This window comes from Coregonus clupeaformis, chromosome 20 (genome assembly GCF_020615455.1).
Source record: "Coregonus clupeaformis isolate EN_2021a chromosome 20, ASM2061545v1, whole genome shotgun sequence".
Lineage (NCBI taxonomy): Eukaryota > Metazoa > Chordata > Actinopteri > Salmoniformes > Salmonidae > Coregonus > Coregonus clupeaformis.
Genome location: NC_059211.1, coordinates 13,765,329 through 13,785,185, shown reverse-complemented (window position 1 = coordinate 13,785,185; position 19,857 = coordinate 13,765,329). Strand labels below are relative to the sequence as shown.

General features: G+C 40.7%; 1 protein-coding gene across 1 annotated transcript in view; it reads right to left on the bottom strand.

The window, feature by feature from the left end:
• Positions 1 to 19,857, bottom strand: part of obscna (obscurin, cytoskeletal calmodulin and titin-interacting RhoGEF a) — an 83,006-nt gene that overhangs the window by 48,429 nt on the left and 14,720 nt on the right. Inside the window, exons 21-42 of the mRNA XM_045205751.1 lie at positions 18,999 to 19,265; positions 18,539 to 18,805; positions 18,160 to 18,429; positions 17,627 to 17,893; positions 17,122 to 17,388; positions 16,543 to 16,809; positions 15,957 to 16,226; positions 15,401 to 15,679; positions 15,015 to 15,272; positions 14,347 to 14,613; positions 13,922 to 14,185; positions 11,904 to 12,170; positions 11,478 to 11,765; positions 9,464 to 9,730; positions 9,039 to 9,302; positions 7,225 to 7,295; positions 7,028 to 7,118; positions 6,603 to 6,866; positions 4,592 to 4,858; positions 4,167 to 4,430; positions 2,169 to 2,423; positions 1,733 to 1,996 (exon numbers count right to left, since the gene is read on the bottom strand). Coding sequence (XP_045061686.1) covers positions 1,733 to 1,996; positions 2,169 to 2,423; positions 4,167 to 4,430; positions 4,592 to 4,858; positions 6,603 to 6,866; positions 7,028 to 7,118; positions 7,225 to 7,295; positions 9,039 to 9,302; positions 9,464 to 9,730; positions 11,478 to 11,765; positions 11,904 to 12,170; positions 13,922 to 14,185; positions 14,347 to 14,613; positions 15,015 to 15,272; positions 15,401 to 15,679; positions 15,957 to 16,226; positions 16,543 to 16,809; positions 17,122 to 17,388; positions 17,627 to 17,893; positions 18,160 to 18,429; positions 18,539 to 18,805; positions 18,999 to 19,265 — 5,505 coding nt within the window. The remainder of the gene's footprint in view (positions 1 to 1,732; positions 1,997 to 2,168; positions 2,424 to 4,166; positions 4,431 to 4,591; positions 4,859 to 6,602; positions 6,867 to 7,027; positions 7,119 to 7,224; positions 7,296 to 9,038; positions 9,303 to 9,463; positions 9,731 to 11,477; positions 11,766 to 11,903; positions 12,171 to 13,921; positions 14,186 to 14,346; positions 14,614 to 15,014; positions 15,273 to 15,400; positions 15,680 to 15,956; positions 16,227 to 16,542; positions 16,810 to 17,121; positions 17,389 to 17,626; positions 17,894 to 18,159; positions 18,430 to 18,538; positions 18,806 to 18,998; positions 19,266 to 19,857) is intronic.

Below are 19,857 nucleotides of genomic sequence, written 5' to 3'. Positions count from 1 at the left end.
GAGATTCTTCAAATAGCCACCCTTTGGCTTGATGACAGCTTTATACACTCTTGGCATTCTCTCAACCAGCTTCACCTGGAATTATTCTCCAACAGTCTTGAAGGAGTTCCCACATATGCTAAGCACTTGTTGGCTGCATTTCCTTCACTCTGCCGTCCGACTCATCCCAAACCATCTCAATTGGATTGAGGTTGGGGGATTGTGGAGGCCAGGTCATCTGATGCAGCACTCCATCACTCTCCTTCATGGTTAAATAGCCCCTACACAGTCTGGAGGTGTATTGGGTCATTGTCCTGTTGAAAAACAAATGATAGTCCCACTAAGCCCAAACCAGATGGGATGGCGTATCGCTGCAGAATGCTGTGGTAGCCATGCTGGTTAAGTGTGCCTTGAATTCAAAATTAATCACAGACAGTGTCACCAGCAAAGCACCCATGCAAAATAGCACCTCCTCCTCCATGCTTCACGGTGGGAACTACACATGCGGAGATCATCCGTTCACCCACACCGCGTCTCACAAAGACACGGCAGTTTGAACTAAAAATCTCAAATTTGGACTCCAGACCAAAGGAAACATTTCCACCGGTCTAATATCCATTGCTCGTGTTTCTTGGCCCAAGCAGGTCTCTTCTTCTTATTGGTGTCCTTTAGTAGTGGTTTCTTTGGAGCAATTTGAACATGAAAACCTGATTCACACAGTCCCCTCTGAAGAGTTAATGTTGAGATGTGTCTGTTACTTGAACTCTGTGAAGCATTTATTTGGGCTGCAATTTCTGAGGCTGGTAACTCTAATGAACTTATCCTCTGCAGCAGAGGTAACTCTGGGTCTTCCATTCCTGTGGTGGTCCTCATGAGAGACAGTTTCATCATAGCGCTTGATGGTTTTTGCGACTGCACTTGAAGAAACTTTCAAAGTTCTTGAAATGTTCCGTATTGACTGACCTTCACGTCTTAAAGTAATGATGGACTGTCGTTTCTCTTTGCTTATTTGAGGTGTTCTTGCCATAATATGGACTTGGTCTTTTACCAAATAGGGCTATCTTCTGCATACCTTGTCACAACACAACTGATTGGTTCAAATGCATTAAGATAGAAAGAAATTCCACAAATTAACTTTTAAGAAGGCACACCTGTTAATTGAAATGCATTCCAGGTGACTACCTCATGAAGCTGGTTGAGAGAACGCCAAGAGTGTGCAAAGCTGTCAACAAGGAAAAGGGTGGCTGTTTGAAGAATCTCAAATATAAAATTATTTTGATATTTTTTGGTTACTACATGATTCCATATGTGGTATTTCATAGTTTAGATGTCTTAACTATTATTCTACAATGTAAAAAATTGTAAAAATAAATAAAAAGAAAAACCTTGGAATGAGTAGGTGTGTCCACACTTTTGACTGGTAGAGGACATTCTTAATCTGTCCAGAACTCTTATTCATTTCACAATGGGTTTACAAGTCACAAAAAAAAGTAATATTATTAAGTCCTTCCATCTCTCTCTCCCAAACCAAATAAATCCCCTCCACCACCCCCTCCCAGTTCTTCCCCATTTACGCCACCCAAGCCAAGCTTTGTCCCACCCTCCCACTCTTGCCCTCTCTTACAAATCTATGTTCCATTTGACCAATGTTAGGGTGAGTAATACACAGGAAGAGTTCAGAATTTGAAACTCCCTGAGATAAACCTAAATTCCTGGTTATGTTACTTCTCTCTAGATTATAGAAAATCCTTACCTGTGACAGTCAGATTGGCGCTGCTCTGCATGTCTCCAGTGTCGCAAGAGAATATCCCAGAGTCATCTGGGTCCACATTGTGGATGAGAAGCAGGTTGAGCTTTCCCTCCTTACGGCTCTCATACTTGTCTCTGTTCAGTAGGGGCATGTTGTTGAGTCTCCATGTGACAGGGGTAGTGAGGTCAGAGGTCGTACAGGATAAGGTGGCTGTCTCCCCTTCCATGATGATGGTGTCCCGGGGATTCTTCTCAATGAGTACTTTAACTGGACACAGAGGAAAGTCAACTCTCAAAATGTGTACACATATATTAGTGTTTATACTTTATACTTCTTGGAGTTTTGTTGCACTGAATATGACCGTGATGAGGTGTGATTCCTCTACATGCAACAGGTGTGTGCTATTACACAACACATCACACACATACCTTTCACAGACACAGAGGCTGTGGTCTCACGCCATCTGCCTGGCACGTGTAGCTGCCACTGTCTTCCTTTTTCAGCTCCATGATGTGTAGCTGAAACACACAGCCGTCCTGCTTCATCTGGTACTTCCTGTTGGGCTGGAGAGGCAGCCGGCCCTTCCTCCACTGGACTTGGACTCCAGGCTTAGACAGCTCACAGGATAGGAAGGCCGTGCCCCCTTCCTCAGCCTCCACAGCCTGCAGCTCCTCCTCAAAGTATGGAGGCAGCTCTGGAGAGGGAAGACAATTAGGGAATTACAAATCTATGTTCCATTTGACCAATGTTAGGGTGAGTAATACAAAGAGAGTAATACAATTCAGAATTTTTTACTGCAATATTGTAATATGTGGATCAATTTATCTGTGAATTCTGAAAAGCTATCCAAGGATTGTTCAATAATGTTGTGTTTTTAGGGAGTGATATTGGTTGTTGTAGAATACGTTTCATTTTCTTCCCTATTATAGTATTCTTAACAATGAAGTTGTTTATGTTCTTAGCTTTAACCTTTGAAATTAGACACTTAAAACGATTCTGGGGATGAGCATGCGCATCTTCAATATGAACCCATTGTTCCTATTTAGTTCATTTAACTATATGTCGCAAACAAAAGCCTTGGGTAGCGAATTGATACAATTCCAAGTCCGGAAAGTTAAAACCACCCTCCGACTTAGGAAGATGTAAAACGTTCCATATTCTATGAATGTTTTCGGTGGGGTAATTGGTATTACCGAAAATAAATACAATAACTTTGGTAGCCATGCCATTCTAAAATAGGTTTATTCTACCTGTAAGATTTATGGGAAGATTATTCCATTTAATTAGATCTCCTTTCATATTGTTGAGTAATGGAATAAAATTATCTTTACATATTTGTTGTTTGTTGTCACTTGTTAAGCATCCTAAGTCCTAAGTATTTAATATTTTTTGTGGTCCACTTAAAGGATTGCAGTAGATCATGAGTTATTCAATTTCCTTTTCCTATTGCCATTATTTTGTTCTTTCCACAATAATTTTATATCTTGAGATTTTAGAGCATTCTGAAAATATTTTTAGCAAAGGGGGCATTGAGTTTTCAATATTGGTCAGGTATATTAGGAGATCATCAGCAAATACGTTTATTTTATATTCATGTTTACCAATACTGATACCTGTTACATTTGGGTCCTGTCTAATTATTTCTGCAAGTGGTTCGATTGCCAGTGCAAACAGGAGGGGGGAGAGGGGATATCCCTGTCTTGTGCCCCTTTCTAAAGCAATTTCATCAGATAATGTATTATTTGAGTATATTTTTGCTTTAGGACATTTATACAGTATTTTTATAACATTGAATATTTCAGCTGGAAAGATGAAATCTTCCAAAGTCTTGAATAGAAAAGGCCACTCAAGATAGTCGAAAGCCTTTTCGGCATTAACAGCCATTATTGATTAATCTATATCAATTTTTTTTGTGCATCGTATTAAACTGAAACGTATTCTTCTATTTGTTTGTCAGTGTCTATTTTTAATAAACCCTGTTTGATTGATATGTATCAAGTCTGGTAAGCCCTTTGCCTTTCTATTGCTTGTAAGCTTTGTTATTATTTTATTGTCACAATTTACTAAACTAGTACTAATAATAATGATTTGACATACATTCCTAATCTGTCCAGAACTCTTATTCATTTTCCAATGGGTTTACAAGTCACACAAAAAATAAACACAATTACATTGTATTATTATTAAGTCCTTCCATCTCTCTCTCCCAAACCAAATACATCCCTCTCCCCCCCCCTCCCAGTTCTTCCCCATTTACGCCACCCAAGCCAAGCTTTGTCCCACCCTCCCACTCTTGCCCTCTCTTACAAATCTATGTTCCATTTGACCAATGTTAGGGTGAGTAATACACAGAAAGAATTCAGAATTTTGAAACTCCCTGAGATAAACCTAAATTCCTGGTTATGTTACTTCTCTCTAGATTATAGAAAATCCTTACCTGTGACAGTCAGATTGGCGCTGCTCTGCATGTCTCCAGTGTCGCACGAGTATATCCCAGAGTCATCTGGGTCCACATTGTGGATGAGAAGCAGGTTGAGCTTTCCCTCCTTACGGCTCTCATACTTGTCTCTGTTCAGTAGGGGCATGTTGTTGAGTCTCCATGTGACAGGGGTAGTGAGGTCAGAGGTCGTACAGGATAAGGTGGCTGTCTCCCCTTCCATGATGACGGTGTCACGGGGATTCTTCTCAATGAGTACTTTAACTGGACACAGAGGAAAGTCAACTCTCAAAATGTGTACACATATATTAGTGTTTATACTTTATACTTCTTGGAGTTTTGTTGCACTGAATATGACCGTGATGAGGTGTGATTCCTCTACATGCAACAGGTGTGTGCTATTACACAACACATCACACACATACCTTTCACAGACACAGAGGCTGTGGTCTCCACGCCATCTGCCTGGCACGTGTAGCTGCCACTGTCTTCCTTTTTCAGCTCCATGATGTGTAGCTGAAACACACAGCCGTCCTGCTTCATCTGGTACTTCCTGTTGGGCTGGAGAGGCAGCCGGCCCTTCCTCCACTGGACTTGGACTCCAGGCTTAGACAGCTCACAGGATAGGAAGGCCGTGCCCCCTTCCTCAGCCTCCACAGCCTGCAGCTCCTCCTCAAAGTATGGAGGCAGCTCTGGAGAGGGAAGACAATTAGGGAATTACAAATCTATGTTCCATTTGACCAATGTTAGGGTGAGTAATACAAAGAGAGTAATACAATTCAGAATTTTGTACTGCAATATTGTAATATGTGGATCAATTCATCTGTGAATTCTGAAAAGCTATCCAAGGATTGTTCAATAATGTTGTGTTTTTAGGGAGTGATATTGGTTGTTGTAGAATACGTTTCATTTTCTTCCCTATGATAGTATTCTTAACAATGAAGTTGTTTATGTTCTTAGCTTTAACCTTTGAAATTAGACACTTAAAACGATTCTGGGGATGAGCATGCGCATCTTCAATATGAACCCATTGTTCCTATTTAGTTCATTTAACTATATGTCGCAAACAAAAGCCTTGGGTAGCGAGTTGATAAAATTCCAAGTCCGGAAAGTTAAAACCACCCTCCGACTTAGGAAGATGTAAAACGTTCCATATTCTATGAATGTTTTCGGTGGGGTAATTGGTATTACCGAAAATAAATACAATAACTTTGGTAGCCATGCCATTCTAAAAGAGGTTTATTCTACCTGTAAGATTTATGGGAAGATTATTCCATTTAATTAGATCTCCTTTCATATTGTTGAAAAATGGAATAAAATTATCTTTACATATTTGTTGTTTGTTGTCACTTGTTAAGCATCCTAAGTCCTAAGTATTTAATATTTTTTGTGGTCCACTTAAAGGATTGCAGTAGATCATGAGTTATTCAATTTCCTTTTCCTATTGCCATTATTTTGTTCTTTCCACAATAATTTTATATCTTGAGATTTTAGAGCATTCTGAAAATATTTTCAGCAAAGGGGGCATTGAGTTTTCAATATTGGTCAGGTATATTAGGAGATCATCAGCAAATACGTTTATTTTATATTCATGTTTACCAATACTGATACCTGTTACATTTGGGTCCTGTCTAATTATTTCTGCAAGTGGTTCGATTGCCAGTGCAAACAGGAGGGGGGAGAGGGGATATCCCTGTCTTGTGCCCCTTTCTAAAGCAATTTCATCAGATAATGTATTATTTGAGTATATTTTTGCTTTAGGACATTTATACAGTATTTTTATAACATTGAATATTTCAGCTGGAAAGATGAAATCTTCCAAAGTTTTGTATAGAAAAGGCCACTCAAGATAGTCGAAAGCCTTTTCGGCATTAACAGCCATTATTGATTAATCTATATCCATTTTTTTTGTGCATCGTATTAAACTGAAACGTATTCTTCTATTTGTTTGTCAGTGTCTATTTTTAATAAACCCTGTTTGATTGATATGTATCAAGTCTGGTAAGCCCTTTGCCTTTCTATTGCTTGTAAGCTTTGTTATTATTTTATTGTCACAATTTACTAAACTAGTACTAATAATAATGATTTGACATACATTCCTAATCTGTCCAGAACTCTTATTCATTTTCCAATGGGTTTACAAGTCACACAAAAAATAAACACAATTACATTGTATTATTATTAAGTCCTTCCATCTCTCTCTCCCAAACCAAATACATTCCTCTCCCCCCCCCCTCCCAGTTCTTCCCCATTTACGCCACCCAAGCCAAGCTTTGTCCCACCCTCCCACTCTTGCCCTCTCTTACAAATCTATGTTCCATTTGACCAATGTTAGGGTGAGTAATACACAGAAAGAGTTCAGAATATTGAAACTCCCTGAGATAAACCTAAATTCCTGGTTATGTTACTTCTCTCTAGATTATAGAAAATCCTTACCTGTGACAGTCAGATTGGCGCTGCTCTGCATGTCTCCAGTGTCGCACGAGTATATCCCAGAGTCATCTGGGTCCACATTGTGGATGAGAAGCAGGTTGAGCTTTCCCTCCTTACGGCTCTCATACTTGTCTCTGTTCAGTAGGGGCATGTTGTTGAGTCTCCATGTGACAGGGGTAGTGAGGTCAGAGGTCGTACAGGATAAGGTGGCTGTCTCCCCTTCCATGATGACGGTGTCACGGGGATTCTTCTCAATGAGTACTTTAACTGGACACAGAGGAAAGTCAACTCTCAAAATGTGTACACATATATTAGTGTTTATACTTTATACTTCTTGGAGTTTTGTTGCACTGAATATGACCGTGATGAGGTGTGATTCCTCTACCTGCAACAGGTGTGTGCTATTACAAAACACATCACACACATACCTTTCACAGACACAGAGGCTGTGGTCTCCACGCCATCTGCCTGGCACGTGTAGCTGCCACTGTCTTCCTTTTTCAGCTCCATGATGTGTAGCTGAAACACACAGCCGATCCTGCTTCATCTGGTACTTCCTGTTGGGCTGGAGAGGCAGCCGGCCCCTTCCTCCACTGGACTTGGACTCCAGGCTTAGACAGCTCACAGGATAGGAAGGCTGTGCCCCTTCCTCAGCCTCCACAGCCTGCAGCTCCTCCTCAAAGTATGGAGGCAGCTCTGGAGAGGGAAGACAATTAGGGAATTACAAATCTATGTTCCATTTGACCAATGTTAGGGTGAGTAATACAAAGAGAGTAATACAATTCAGAATTTTGTACTGCAATATTGTAATATGTGGATCAATTCATCTGTGAATTCTGAAAAGCTATCCAAGGATTGTTCAATAATGTTGTGTTTTTAGGGAGTGATATTGGTTGTTGTAGAATACGTTTCATTTTCTTCCCTATGATAGTATTCTTAACAATGAAGTTGTTTATGTTCTTAGCTTTAACCTTTGAAATTAGACACTTAAAACGATTCTGGGGATGAGCATGCGCATCTTCAATATGTACCCATTGTTCCTATTTAGTTCATTTAACTATATGTCGCAAACAAAAGCCTTGGGTAGCGAGTTGATAAAATTCAAAGTCCGGAAAGTTAAAACCACCCTCAGACTTAGGAAGATGTAAAACTTTCCATATTCAATGAATGTTTTCGGTGGGGTAATTGGTATTACCGAAAATAAATACAAAAACTTTGGTAGCCATGCCATTCTAAAAGAGGTTTATTCTACCTGGAAGATTTATGGGAAGATTATTCCATTTAATTAGATCTCCTTTCATATTGTTGAAAAATGGAATAAAATTATCTTTACATATTTGTTGTTTGTTGTCACTTGTTAAGCATCCTAAGTCCTAAGTATTTAATATTTTTTGTGGTCCACTTAAAGGATTGCAGTAGATCATGAGTTATTCAATTTCCTTTTCCTATTGCCATTATTTTGTTCTTTCCACAATAATTTTATATCTTGAGATTTTAGAGCATTCTGAAAATATTTTTAGCAAAGGGGGCATTGAGTTTTCAATATTGGTCAGGTATATTAGGAGATCATCAGCAAATACGTTTATTTTATATTCATGTTTACCAATACTGATACCTGTTACATTTGGGTCCTGTCTAATTATTTCTGCAAGTGGTTCGATTGCCAGTGCAAACAGGAGGGGGGAGAGGGGATATCCCTGTCTTGTGCCCCTTTCTAAAGCAATTTCATCAGATAATGTATTATTTGAGTATATTTTTGCTTTAGGACATTTATACAGTATTTTTATAACATTTAATATTTCAGCTGGAAAGATGAAATCTTCCAAAGTTTTGAATAGAAAAGGCCACTCAAGATAGTCTAAAGCCTTTTCGGCATTAACAGCCATTATTAATTCATCTATATCCATTTATTTTGTGCATTGTATTAAACTGAAACGTATTCTTCTATTTGTTTGTCAGTGTCTATTTTTAATAAACCCTGTTTGATTGATATGTATCAAGTCTGGAAAGCCCTTTGCCATTCTATTGCTTGTAAGCTTTGTTATTATTTTAATGTCACAATTTATTAAACTAGTACTAATAATAATGATTTGACATACATTCCTAATCTGTCCAGAACTCTTATTCATTTTCCAATGGGTTTACAAGTCACAAAAAAATAAACACAATTACATTGTAGTATTATTAAGTCCTTCCATCTCTCTCTCCCAAACCAAATACATCCCTCTCCACCCCCCCTCCCAGTTCTTCCCCATTTACACCACCCAAGCCAAGCTTTGTCCCACCCTCCCATTCTTGCCCTCTCTTACAAATCTACGTTCCATTTGACCAATGTCAGGGTGAGTAATACACAGAAAGAGTTCAGAATATTGAAACTCCCTGAGATAAACCTAAATTCCTGGTTATGTTACTTCTCTCTAGATTATAGAAAATCCTTACCTGTGACAGTCAGATTGGCGCTGCTCTGCATGTCTCCAGTGTCGCAAGAGTATATCCCAGAGTCATCTGGGTCCACATTGTGGATGAGAAGCAGGTTGAGCTTTCCCTCCTTACGGCTCTCATACTTGTCTCTGTTCAATAGGGGCATGTTGTTGAGTCTCCATGTGACAGGGGTAGTGAGGTCAGAGGTCGTACAGGATAAGGTGGCTGTCTCCCCTTCCATGATGACGGTGTCCTGGAGATTCTTCTCAATGAGAACTTTAACTGGACACAGAGGAAAGTCAACTCTCAAAATGTGTACACATATATTAGTGTTTATACTTTATACTTCTTGGAGTTTTGTTGCACTGAATATGACCGTGATGAGGTGTGATTCCTCTACATGCAACAGGTGTGTGCTATTACACAACACATCACACACATACCTTTCACAGACACAGAGGCTGTGGTCTCCACGCCATCTGCCTGGCACGTGTAGCTGCCACTGTCTTCCTTTTTCAGCTCCATGATGTGTAGCTGAAACACACAGCCGTCCTGCTTCATCTGGTACTTCCTGTTGGGCTGGAGAGGCAGCCGGCCCTTCCTCCACTGGACTTGGACTCCAGGCTTAGACAGCTCACAGGATAGGAAGGCCGTGCCCCCTTCCTCAGCCTCCACAGCCTGCAGCTCCTCCTCAAAGTATGGAGGCAGCTCTGGAGAGGGAAGACAATTAGGGAATTACAAATCTATGTTCCATTTGACCAATGTTAGGGTGAGTAATACAAAGAGAGTAATACAATTCAGAATTTTGTACTGCAATATTGTAATATGTGGATCAATTCATCTGTGAATTCTGAAAAGCTATCCAAGGATTGTTCAATAATGTTGTGTTTTTAGGGAGTGATATTGGTTGTTGTAGAATACGTTTCATTTTCTTCCCTATGATAGTATTCTTAACAATGAAGTTGTTTATGTTCTTAGCTTTAACCTTTGAAATTAGACACTTAAAACGATTCTGGGGATGAGCATGCGCATCTTCAATATGTACCCATTGTTCCTATTTAGTTCATTTAACTATATGTCGCAAACAAAAGCCTTGGGTAGCGAGTTGATAAAATTCAAAGTCCGGAAAGTTAAAACCACCCTCAGACTTAGGAAGATGTAAAACTTTCCATATTCAATGAATGTTTTCGGTGGGGTAATTGGTATTACCGAAAATAAATACAAAAACTTTGGTAGCCATGCCATTCTAAAAGAGGTTTATTCTACCTGGAAGATTTATGGGAAGATTATTCCATTTAATTAGATCTCCTTTCATATTGTTGAGTAATGGAATAAAATTATCTTTACATATTTGTTGTTTGTTGTCACTTGTTAAGCATCCTAAGTCCTAAGTATTTAATATTTTTTGTGGTCCACTTAAAGGATTGCAGTAGATCATGAGTTATTCAATTTCCTTTTCCTATTGCCATTATTTTGTTCTTTCCACAATAATTTTATATCTTGAGATTTTAGAGCATTCTGAAAATATTTTTAGCAAAGGGGGCATTGAGTTTTCAATATTGGTCAGGTATATTAGGAGATCATCAGCAAATACGTTTATTTTATATTCATGTTTACCAATACTGATACCTGTTACATTTGGGTCCTGTCTAATTATTTCTGCAAGTGGTTCGATTGCCAGTGCAAACAGGAGGGGGGAGAGGGGATATCCCTGTCTTGTGCCCCTTTCTAAAGCAATTTCATCAGATAATGTATTATTTGAGTATATTTTTGCTTTAGGACATTTATACAGTATTTTTATAACATTTAATATTTCAGCTGGAAAGATGAAATCTTCCAAAGTTTTGAATAGAAAAGGCCACTCAAGATAGTCTAAAGCCTTTTCGGCATTAACAGCCATTATTAATTCATCTATATCCATTTATTTTGTGCATCGTATTAAACTGAAACGTATTCTTCTATTTGTTTGTCAGTGTCTATTTTTAATAAACCCTGTTTGATTGATATGTATCAAGTCTGGAAAGCCCTTTGCCATTCTATTGCTTGTAAGCTTTGTTATTATTTTAATGTCACAATTTATTAAACTAGTACTAATAATAATGATTTGACATACATTCCTAATCTGTCCAGAACTCTTATTCATTTTCCAATGGGTTTACAAGTCACAAAAAAATAAACACAATTACATTGTAGTATTATTAAGTCCTTCCATCTCTCTCTCCCAAACCAAATACATCCCTCTCCCCCCCCCCCCCCTCCCAGTTCTTCCCCATTTACACCACCCAAGCCAAGCTTTGTCCCACCCTCCCACTCTTGCCCTCTCTTACAAATCTACGTTCCATTTGACCAATGTCAGGGTGAGTAATACACAGAAAGAGTTCAGAATATTGAAACTCCCTGAGATAAACCTAAATTCCTGGTTATGTTACTTCTCTCTAGATTATAGAAAATCCTTACCTGTGACAGTCAGATTGGCGCTGCTCTGCATGTCTCCAGTGTCGCAAGAGTATATCCCAGAGTCATCTGGGTCCACATTGTGGATGAGAAGCAGGTTGAGCTTTCCCTCCTTACGGCTCTCATACTTGTCTCTGTTCAGTAGGGGCATGTTGTTGAGTCTCCATGTGACAGGGGGTAGTGAGGTCAGAGGTCGTACAGGATAAGGTGGCTGTCTCCCCTTCCATGATGACGGTGTCCCGGAGATTCTTCTCAATGAGAACTTTAACTGGACACAGAGGAAAGTCAACTCTCAAAATGTGTACACATATATTAGTGTTTATACTTTATACTTCTTGGAGTTTTGTTGCACTGAATATGACCGTGATGAGGTGTGATTCCTCTACCTGCAACAGGTGTGTGCTATTACAAAACACATCACACACATACCTTTCACAGACACAGAGGCTGTGGTCTCCACGCCATCTGCCTGGCACGTGTAGCTGCCACTGTCTTCCTTTTTCAGCTCCATGATGTGTAGCTGAAACACACAGCCGTCCTGCTTCATCTGGTACTTCCTGTTGGGCTGGAGAGGCAGCCGGCCCTTCCTCCACTGGACTTGGACTCCAGGCTTAGACAGCTCACAGGATAGGAAGGCTGTGCCCCCTTCCTCAGCCTCCACAGCCTGCAGCTCCTCCTCAAAGTATGGAGGCAGCTCTGGAGAGGGAAGACAATTAGGGAATTACAAATCTATGTTCCATTTGACCAATGTTAGGGTGAGTAATACAAAGAGAGTAATACAATTCAGAATTTTGTACTGCAATATTGTAATATGTGGATCAATTCATCTGTGAATTCTGAAAAGCTATCCAAGGATTGTTCAATAATGTTGTGTTTTTAGGGAGTGATATTGGTTGTTGTAGAATACGTTTCATTTTTTTCCCTATTATAGTATTCTTAACAATGAAGTTGTTTATGTTCTTAGCTTTAACCTTTGAAATTAGACACTTAAAACGATTCTGGGGATGAGCATGTGCATCTTCAATATGTACCCATTGTTCCTATTTAGTTCATTTAACTATATGTCGCAAACAAAAGCCTTGGGTAGCGAGTTGATAAAATTCCAAGTCCGGAAAGTTAAAACCACCCTCCGATTTAGGAAGATGTAAAACTTTCCATATTCTATGAATGTTTTCGGTGGGGTAATTGGTATTACCGAAAATAAATACAAAAACTTTGGTAGCCATGCCATTCTAAAAGAGGTTTATTCTACCTGGAAGATTTATGGGAAGATTATTCCATTTAATTAGATCTCCTTTCATATTGTTGAGTAATGGAATAAAATTATCTTTACATATTTGTTGTTTGTTGTCACTTATTAAGCATCCTAAGTCCTAAGTATTTAATATTTTTTGTGGTCCACTTAAAGGATTGCAGTAGATCATGAGTTATTCAATTTATTTTTCCTATTGCCATTATTTTGTTCTTTCCACAATAATTTTATATCTTGAGATTTTAGAGCATTCTGAAAATATTTTTAGCAAAGGGGGCATTGAGTTTTCAATATTGGTCAGGTATATTAGGAGATCATCAGCAAATACGTTTATTTTATATTCATGTTTACCAATACTGATACCTGTTACATTTGGGTCCTGTCTAATTCTTTCTGCAAGCGGTTCGATTGCCAGTGCAAACAGGAGGGGGGAGAGGGGATATCCCTGTCTTGTGCCCCTTTCTAAAGCAATTTCATCAGATAATGTATTATTTGAGTATATTTTTGCTTTAGGACATTTATACAGTATTTTTATAACATTTATTATTTCAGCTGGAAAGATGAAATCTTCCAAAGTTTTGAATAGAAAAGGCCACTCAAGATAGTCGAAAGCCTTTTCGGCATTAACAGCCATTATTGAATAATCTATATCCATTTTTTGTGTGCATTGTATTAAACTGAAACGTATTCTTCTATTTGTTTGTCAGTGTCTATTTTTAATAAACCCTGTTTGATAGATATGTATCAATTCTGGTAAGCCCTTTGCCATTCTATTGCTTGTAAGCTTTGTTATTATTTTATTGTCACACTTTATTAAACTAGTACTAATAATAATGATTTGACATACATTCCTAATCTGTCCAGAACTCTTATTCATTTTCCAATGGGTTTACAAGTCACAAAAAAATAAACACAATTACATTGTAGTATTAATAAGTCCTTCCATCTCTCTCTCTCTCCCAAACCAAATACATCCCTCTTCACCCCCCTCCCCTCCCAGTTCTCCCCCATTTACACCACCCAAGCCAAGCTTTGTCCCACCCTCCCGTTCTTGCCCTCACTTACAAATCTATGTTCCATTTGACCAACGTTAGGGTGAGTAATACACAGAAAGAATTCAGAATTTTGAAACTCCCTGAGATAAACCTAAATTCCTGGTTATGTTACTTCTCTCTAGATTATAGAAAATCCTTACCTGTGACAGTCAGATTGGCACTGCTCTGCATGTCTCCAGTGTCGCACGAGTATATCCCAGAGTCATCTGGGTCCACATTGTGGATGAGAAGCAGGTTGAGCTTTCCCTCCTTACGGCTCTCATACTTGTCTCTGTTCAGTAGGGGCATGTTGTTGAGTCTCCATGTGACAGGGGTAGTGAGGTCAGAGGTCGTACAGGATAAGGTGGCCGTCTCTCCTTCCATGATGACAGTGTCCCGGGGATTCTTCTCAATGAGTACTTTAACTGGACACAGAGGAAAGTCAACTCTCAAAATGTGTACACATATATTAGTGTTTATACTTTATACTTCTTGGAGTTTTGTTGCACTGAATATGACCGTGATGAGGTGTGATTCCTCTACTTTCAACAGGTGTGTGCTATTACACAACACATCACACACATACCTTTCACAGACACAAAGGCTGTGGTCTCCACGCCATCTGCCTGGCACGTGTAGCTGCCACTGTCTTCCTTTTTCAGCTCCATGATGTGTAGCTGAAACACACAGCCGTCCTGCTTCATCTGGTACTTCCTGTTGGGCTGGAGAGGCAGCCGGCCTTTCCTCCACTGGACTGGGACCCCAGGCTTAGACAGCTCACAAAACAGAAAGGCTGTGCCACCCTCCTCAGCCTCCACAGCCTGCAGCTCCTCCTCGAAGTACGGTGGTAGCTCTGGGTAGATGGAAGAAAGTTAATATTACTCTAATGTTCATAAAATACATTTTAAGGTGAGTATTGCACTTACAGAACATCCCCATAGAATGATAGAACAAGCTCCCTCACGACGCCAGGACAGCGGAGTCACTCACCACCTTCCGGAGACACTTGAAACCCCACCTCTTTAAGGAATACCTGGGATAGGATAAAGTAATCCTTCTACACCCCCTTACCCCACCCCCCAAAAAATAAAAAAATACATATTGTAAAGTGGTTATTCCACTGGCTATAAGGTGAATGCACCAATTTGTAAGTCGCTCTGGATAAGAGCGTCTGCTAAATGACGTAAATGTAAAATGTAAGAATGACGTACCCTCACTAAGGTACAGAAAAACGGTGCTACTCTATGTCTTTACCATTGACCGTCAGATTGGCACCGCTCTGCATGTCTCCAGTGTCACAGGAGTATATCCCAGAGTCCTCTGGTTCTGTCTCATGGATGAGCAGTACGTTGAGCTTGCCCTTCTTACGCGTCTCATACTTGTCTCCATTCAGTAGGGGCATGTTGTTCCTTCTCCATGTGACAGGGGTAATGAGGTCAGAGGTCATACAGGATAAGGTGGCCGTCTCCCCTTCCATGATGTCAATGTCCTGGGGCTTCTTTTCAATGAGTACTGACAGAGACAGTAAACAGAGTAAACAAAGTAAATGCGCTCTAATTGCATACACATACTGTATAAGTGGTTAAAGAGAATAATTTCACATTGTACTGTATATTAACAAATTAAAAGAGGTGGCGCACCTTTGGGTTTGGGGACAACTAGCAGTTGGGCAGAAGTCCTCTCCTCCCCGACCAAGAAGGCCACTGTCCCGGTCTCCTCCGGGGTGGTCATGGTCAAGACCAGGCGGTGCTGGTGGCCCTCAAAGCTCATCTGGTTCATTTCGTTCTTCTGCAGGGGGCTGGAGCCCAGCCACCACTCGCCTTCACTCACCTCAGCGTGGGACAGCTCACACACAAACACTGCGTCCTGCCCGGCTATGATCTTCATGTCCTTCAGACCTGACAATATTTTCACACGCTCTGTAGAGGTAGAGTTAGAATCAGGAGAGTTGTTTATAGGCTAATGTAGCAAGCCATACAGAGATGAGATGACCCATGCAAATAATGCAGATAATCTTGTTGATGGTCTACCACCATCCCTTATATTTGTGGAAAGGTATAAGCTATCCTCTACCAACAATAATCAAATACCAAAACAGGGTGAAACAAAGACTCATTGTGCTCCTATAATTTTGTAAGTTTAAAGAGGATATATTGTAGATTTACTTCAGTCCCCACTAGGATGGGGTTGGCCTACCTTTCACAACCAGCATGGCTGTGGTCTTCTTTCCCCTAGTGATGCAGCTGTACTCCCCGGCATCCTCCAGACTTAGCTTCTTGATCTCCAGGGTGTGAACGGGACCTTTTTTTCCCACAGTGAACCTCTCCCCATCTGTGACCAGGCAGGCGTCCTTCTTCCAGGTGACGGGGACGGTGGCGCTGGAGACCTCACAGGAGAGGACCACGGACTTCCCCTCCATCACCACATTGCTCTCCAGCTCCTTTTCAAAGAACACTGAGGCAGCAGCTGTGTGGAACAGAGAGCGACATCATTAGAAAATGCCTTGTCCTTCGGGGCCATTGCACTATACTATACAGTGTATATACGATACTGTGTAGGTTACAATTTGTCTGTTATGGCAAAACATTGTTCTAGAATATATTGAATATGTATTGTTAGAGAGAGAGCAACTGCATTGACCTCTTGCTTATTGTGTATTCTAGAACACTTTGGTACAGTTGCTGGGGAGGCCCATACTTCAACTCTTTATTTCCTGGTGAATGAGCATTTCATATCCAAAAAACACAAAATGACAGCCAGACAACAGTAACATGTACTGTACCTCTCACGTTGACTTCAGCAGTGGTTTTCTGATCTCCGAATATACAGCTGTACTCCCCCACGTCCTCTGGCTGGATGTTCTTGATGTGCAACTCTGCTATTTTTCCCTCCAGCTTCATCTGGTACCTTCCTCCAGGGCTCACCTCCTCCTCCCCTTTCCACCACTCCACTGGGACCCCAGCCTTAGACAGCTCACAGCGCAGGGTCACGATGCCCCCCTCTGAGGCCTCCTGGTTCTTAAGACCCATCTTGAAGGTGACAGGGATGGCTGAGGACATGAGATCAAAACCAACAGTTTGTAGTGCTTTTTAAAATATGTCACCAAGTGCTTAAAGGGATGTTTTACTCAAAAACTATCTTTTAATTTTGTTCATAAATTCACTGTTAATACAATCCGCAAAAATGTTGCATGTCAGCTGTTGAGTTTTCAAGATAGAGCACTTTCAGTTCAGAGCAAAAACTGTGATGATTAAGCAAATGATATGTAAATGGTCATTTTTGAGTAAAATATCCCTTTAACAGGAACCAGGCTTAACAGAGTTAAATAACGTTATAGCAAACCAAGAGCAACTCCTCTTACGGGTGATGTTGACAGTGGCGGTGGTTTTGGCTTCTGCGTAAAAACAGCTGTAGAATCCGGTGTCCTCAAGCACTGCGTTCCTTATTGTCAGTTCCATTGTTGCCTCTCTCTTCTTTATCTGGTACTTTACTCCGTTCTTCAGCAGCTCCTCTCCCTTTCTCCACTCTGCCGTCAGTCCTGGTTTAGAGAGCTCACAGAATAACGTCACACTGTTCTCCTCCTCAACTTCCAGGTTCTTCAACTTCACCTTGAACGTGACGGGAGGAGCTGGGGACAACAAGCAAAAGTAAATCGTAAAACTCATACAAAGTCCTCATAGTGGAAAAGTGTAAAACACTTGGACCCATGAAATATCAGAAACTGCAAGCAGCTACAGTAACAAATCCAAAGGGCATGTAAAAAGCCTGTCTTTGGTGTTTATAGAGTATATTGTTGTTGCCTACATATGAACAACATATAACAAAGTGTATACACAAAGTGTATCAATATCATCAGTCTGACCTACCCTTCATGGTCAGTTCAGCAGTTGACTGGGCATCTTTACTCTTACAGGTGTATTTCCCAGCATCACTCTCCTCCACATTATGGATGAGCAGTTTAGTGATGCGTCCTTCCTGCTTCATCTCATATTTGTCTCCAGACTTCAGGATGACTCTTCCCCTCCTCCAGTCCACTGGGGCTCCAGGTTTGGAAAGCTCACAGAAGAACTCCCCACTGTCCCCCTCTTTAATCTCCACATTCTGGACCTCTTGTGTGAATATTACAGGGAGAGCTGAGAAGAACATATATTTAAGACTGTGAGAAACATTACCTGGCTCAACTGCTTTGATTTATATCCATCAGTGGCATGTTATTTGACAAGCAGGGTCAATGATTCATCTCATCCTTCATGGAAAATGTACTTAATCCAAACCCAAGATTTAAAGACATTGACATTTTCAGAAGTACACACTTGTAACTTGCCCACAACCACAGAAGGATAAACAGTAAATCTAAATATTAGTATTGAGTAGGCTTAAACGTTAGTATGGAACATACCCCTAACTTTGATATCAGCTGCTGTCTTGATGTTGCAGGCTGTGACACAGCTGTACTCCCCAGCGTCCTGAAGGACCACATTCCTGATGACCATCTCCACGGTCCTGCCCTCCTGCTTCATCTGGTGCCTCTCACCTTCCCTCAGCAGCTCCTCTCCCTTCAGCCACACCACAGGGACCCCTGATTTAGACAGCTCACAACGCAACATCACGCTGCCCTCTTCTAGAGCCTCTTGATTTTTCAACTTCTGCTTGAAAGTGACTGGCATGGCTGAAGAATGGTGAAAACCCATAACATCAACAGTGTGTGGGATTGAGTGGTACAATGTGAATTTTGAATGTCAAGAAGACACACATTTTCTACAAAGTGTTCCTCCTACCAGTGATAATGATGGTGGCAAATGTTTTCTGGTCTTCCAACACGCAACTGTAGACTCCACTGTCCTCAGGGAAGGTTTTCCTGATGACCAGCTCTAACGTTGCATCTTTCTGCTTCATCTGGTACTTCTCTCCGTTCTGCAGAAGATCTGTTCCTCTCTTCCATTCAACTGACATCCCTGGTTTAGAGAGCTCACAGCGCAACGTCACATTGTTGCCCTCCTCAACCTGAACATTCCTTAACTCTTCTATAAATGTGACAGGGCGAGCTGAAAGACACCATAGGAGAGGGTAGTCAAACCTATATGAAACCTACATTTCCCTTTGTTTATGTAAGCAACTGGGATTGAATGCAAATGTGTGTCCTATTTGCCCAATTCAATATTCAAGCTTTCTCCACATCTCCATAAGACATAAAACAACTCATGACTTTTGCACTTAACGTAACCTAAATATACCCACCCTTTATTGTAACAGTTGCTGTGGTCTTTTGTTCACCACAAATACAGGTGTAAACCCCACTGTCCTCCAGATTTGCATCGATAATCTTCAATTCCACCAGTAAATCTTTCTTCCTCATTTGGTACTTGTCTACATTCTTCAATAGCTTTGCTCCCCTCTTCCACTCGACTGAGGCTGCTGCTTTAGACAGTTCACAGTGTAGCGTCACAGTCTCACCCTCCTCAACTTCCATGTTCCTCAGCTGTTCATTGAAAGTGGGGGGTAGGCCTGAGGAAAACCAGGAACAGTGGTGAGTGGTGGTAAAACTTGAATGTGGAAAGGAGAACGGGCTAGTCCATGTCATGCTTTATGCTTGTGCTTCTGTCACAGAGAGAATCCAATTATCCAGAGTAGCCCTTGGATTTCCTGTGGTGGAATGAAAGCTGAAATACAGTACTCTTCTTCACAATGACTACACACATCTATTTTTATGCAGCATCAGGTTCATTCTTTCACTTTCAGGGCAGCGCTGTGAAACAATGTTATTATTGGTTCTCAGGCACATTGCTGCAGGCAACAGGGCATTTGATTGGCTCGTTGCTCATTGAAGAATCAGTGATGAACATGCACTGTTTACCAGGCCTCCTTAGCAAGGTCCCATTCATTTTGCACTGGCTTTTGTTGACTAAATGGAGAGTTAAATGTGGTATGCCTACTTATTGCAGGTTGTGTGCCCCAGACATACGATTACTAGGCAGCTCCATTGGATCACTGAAAAGCTTGAGCAGGAGGATAACGACCACAGTGATCCATTTTCTACATGCATCATAACTTACTCGCAGACAGTAACCACAAAAAGACTCGCAGTAACACTGTGATC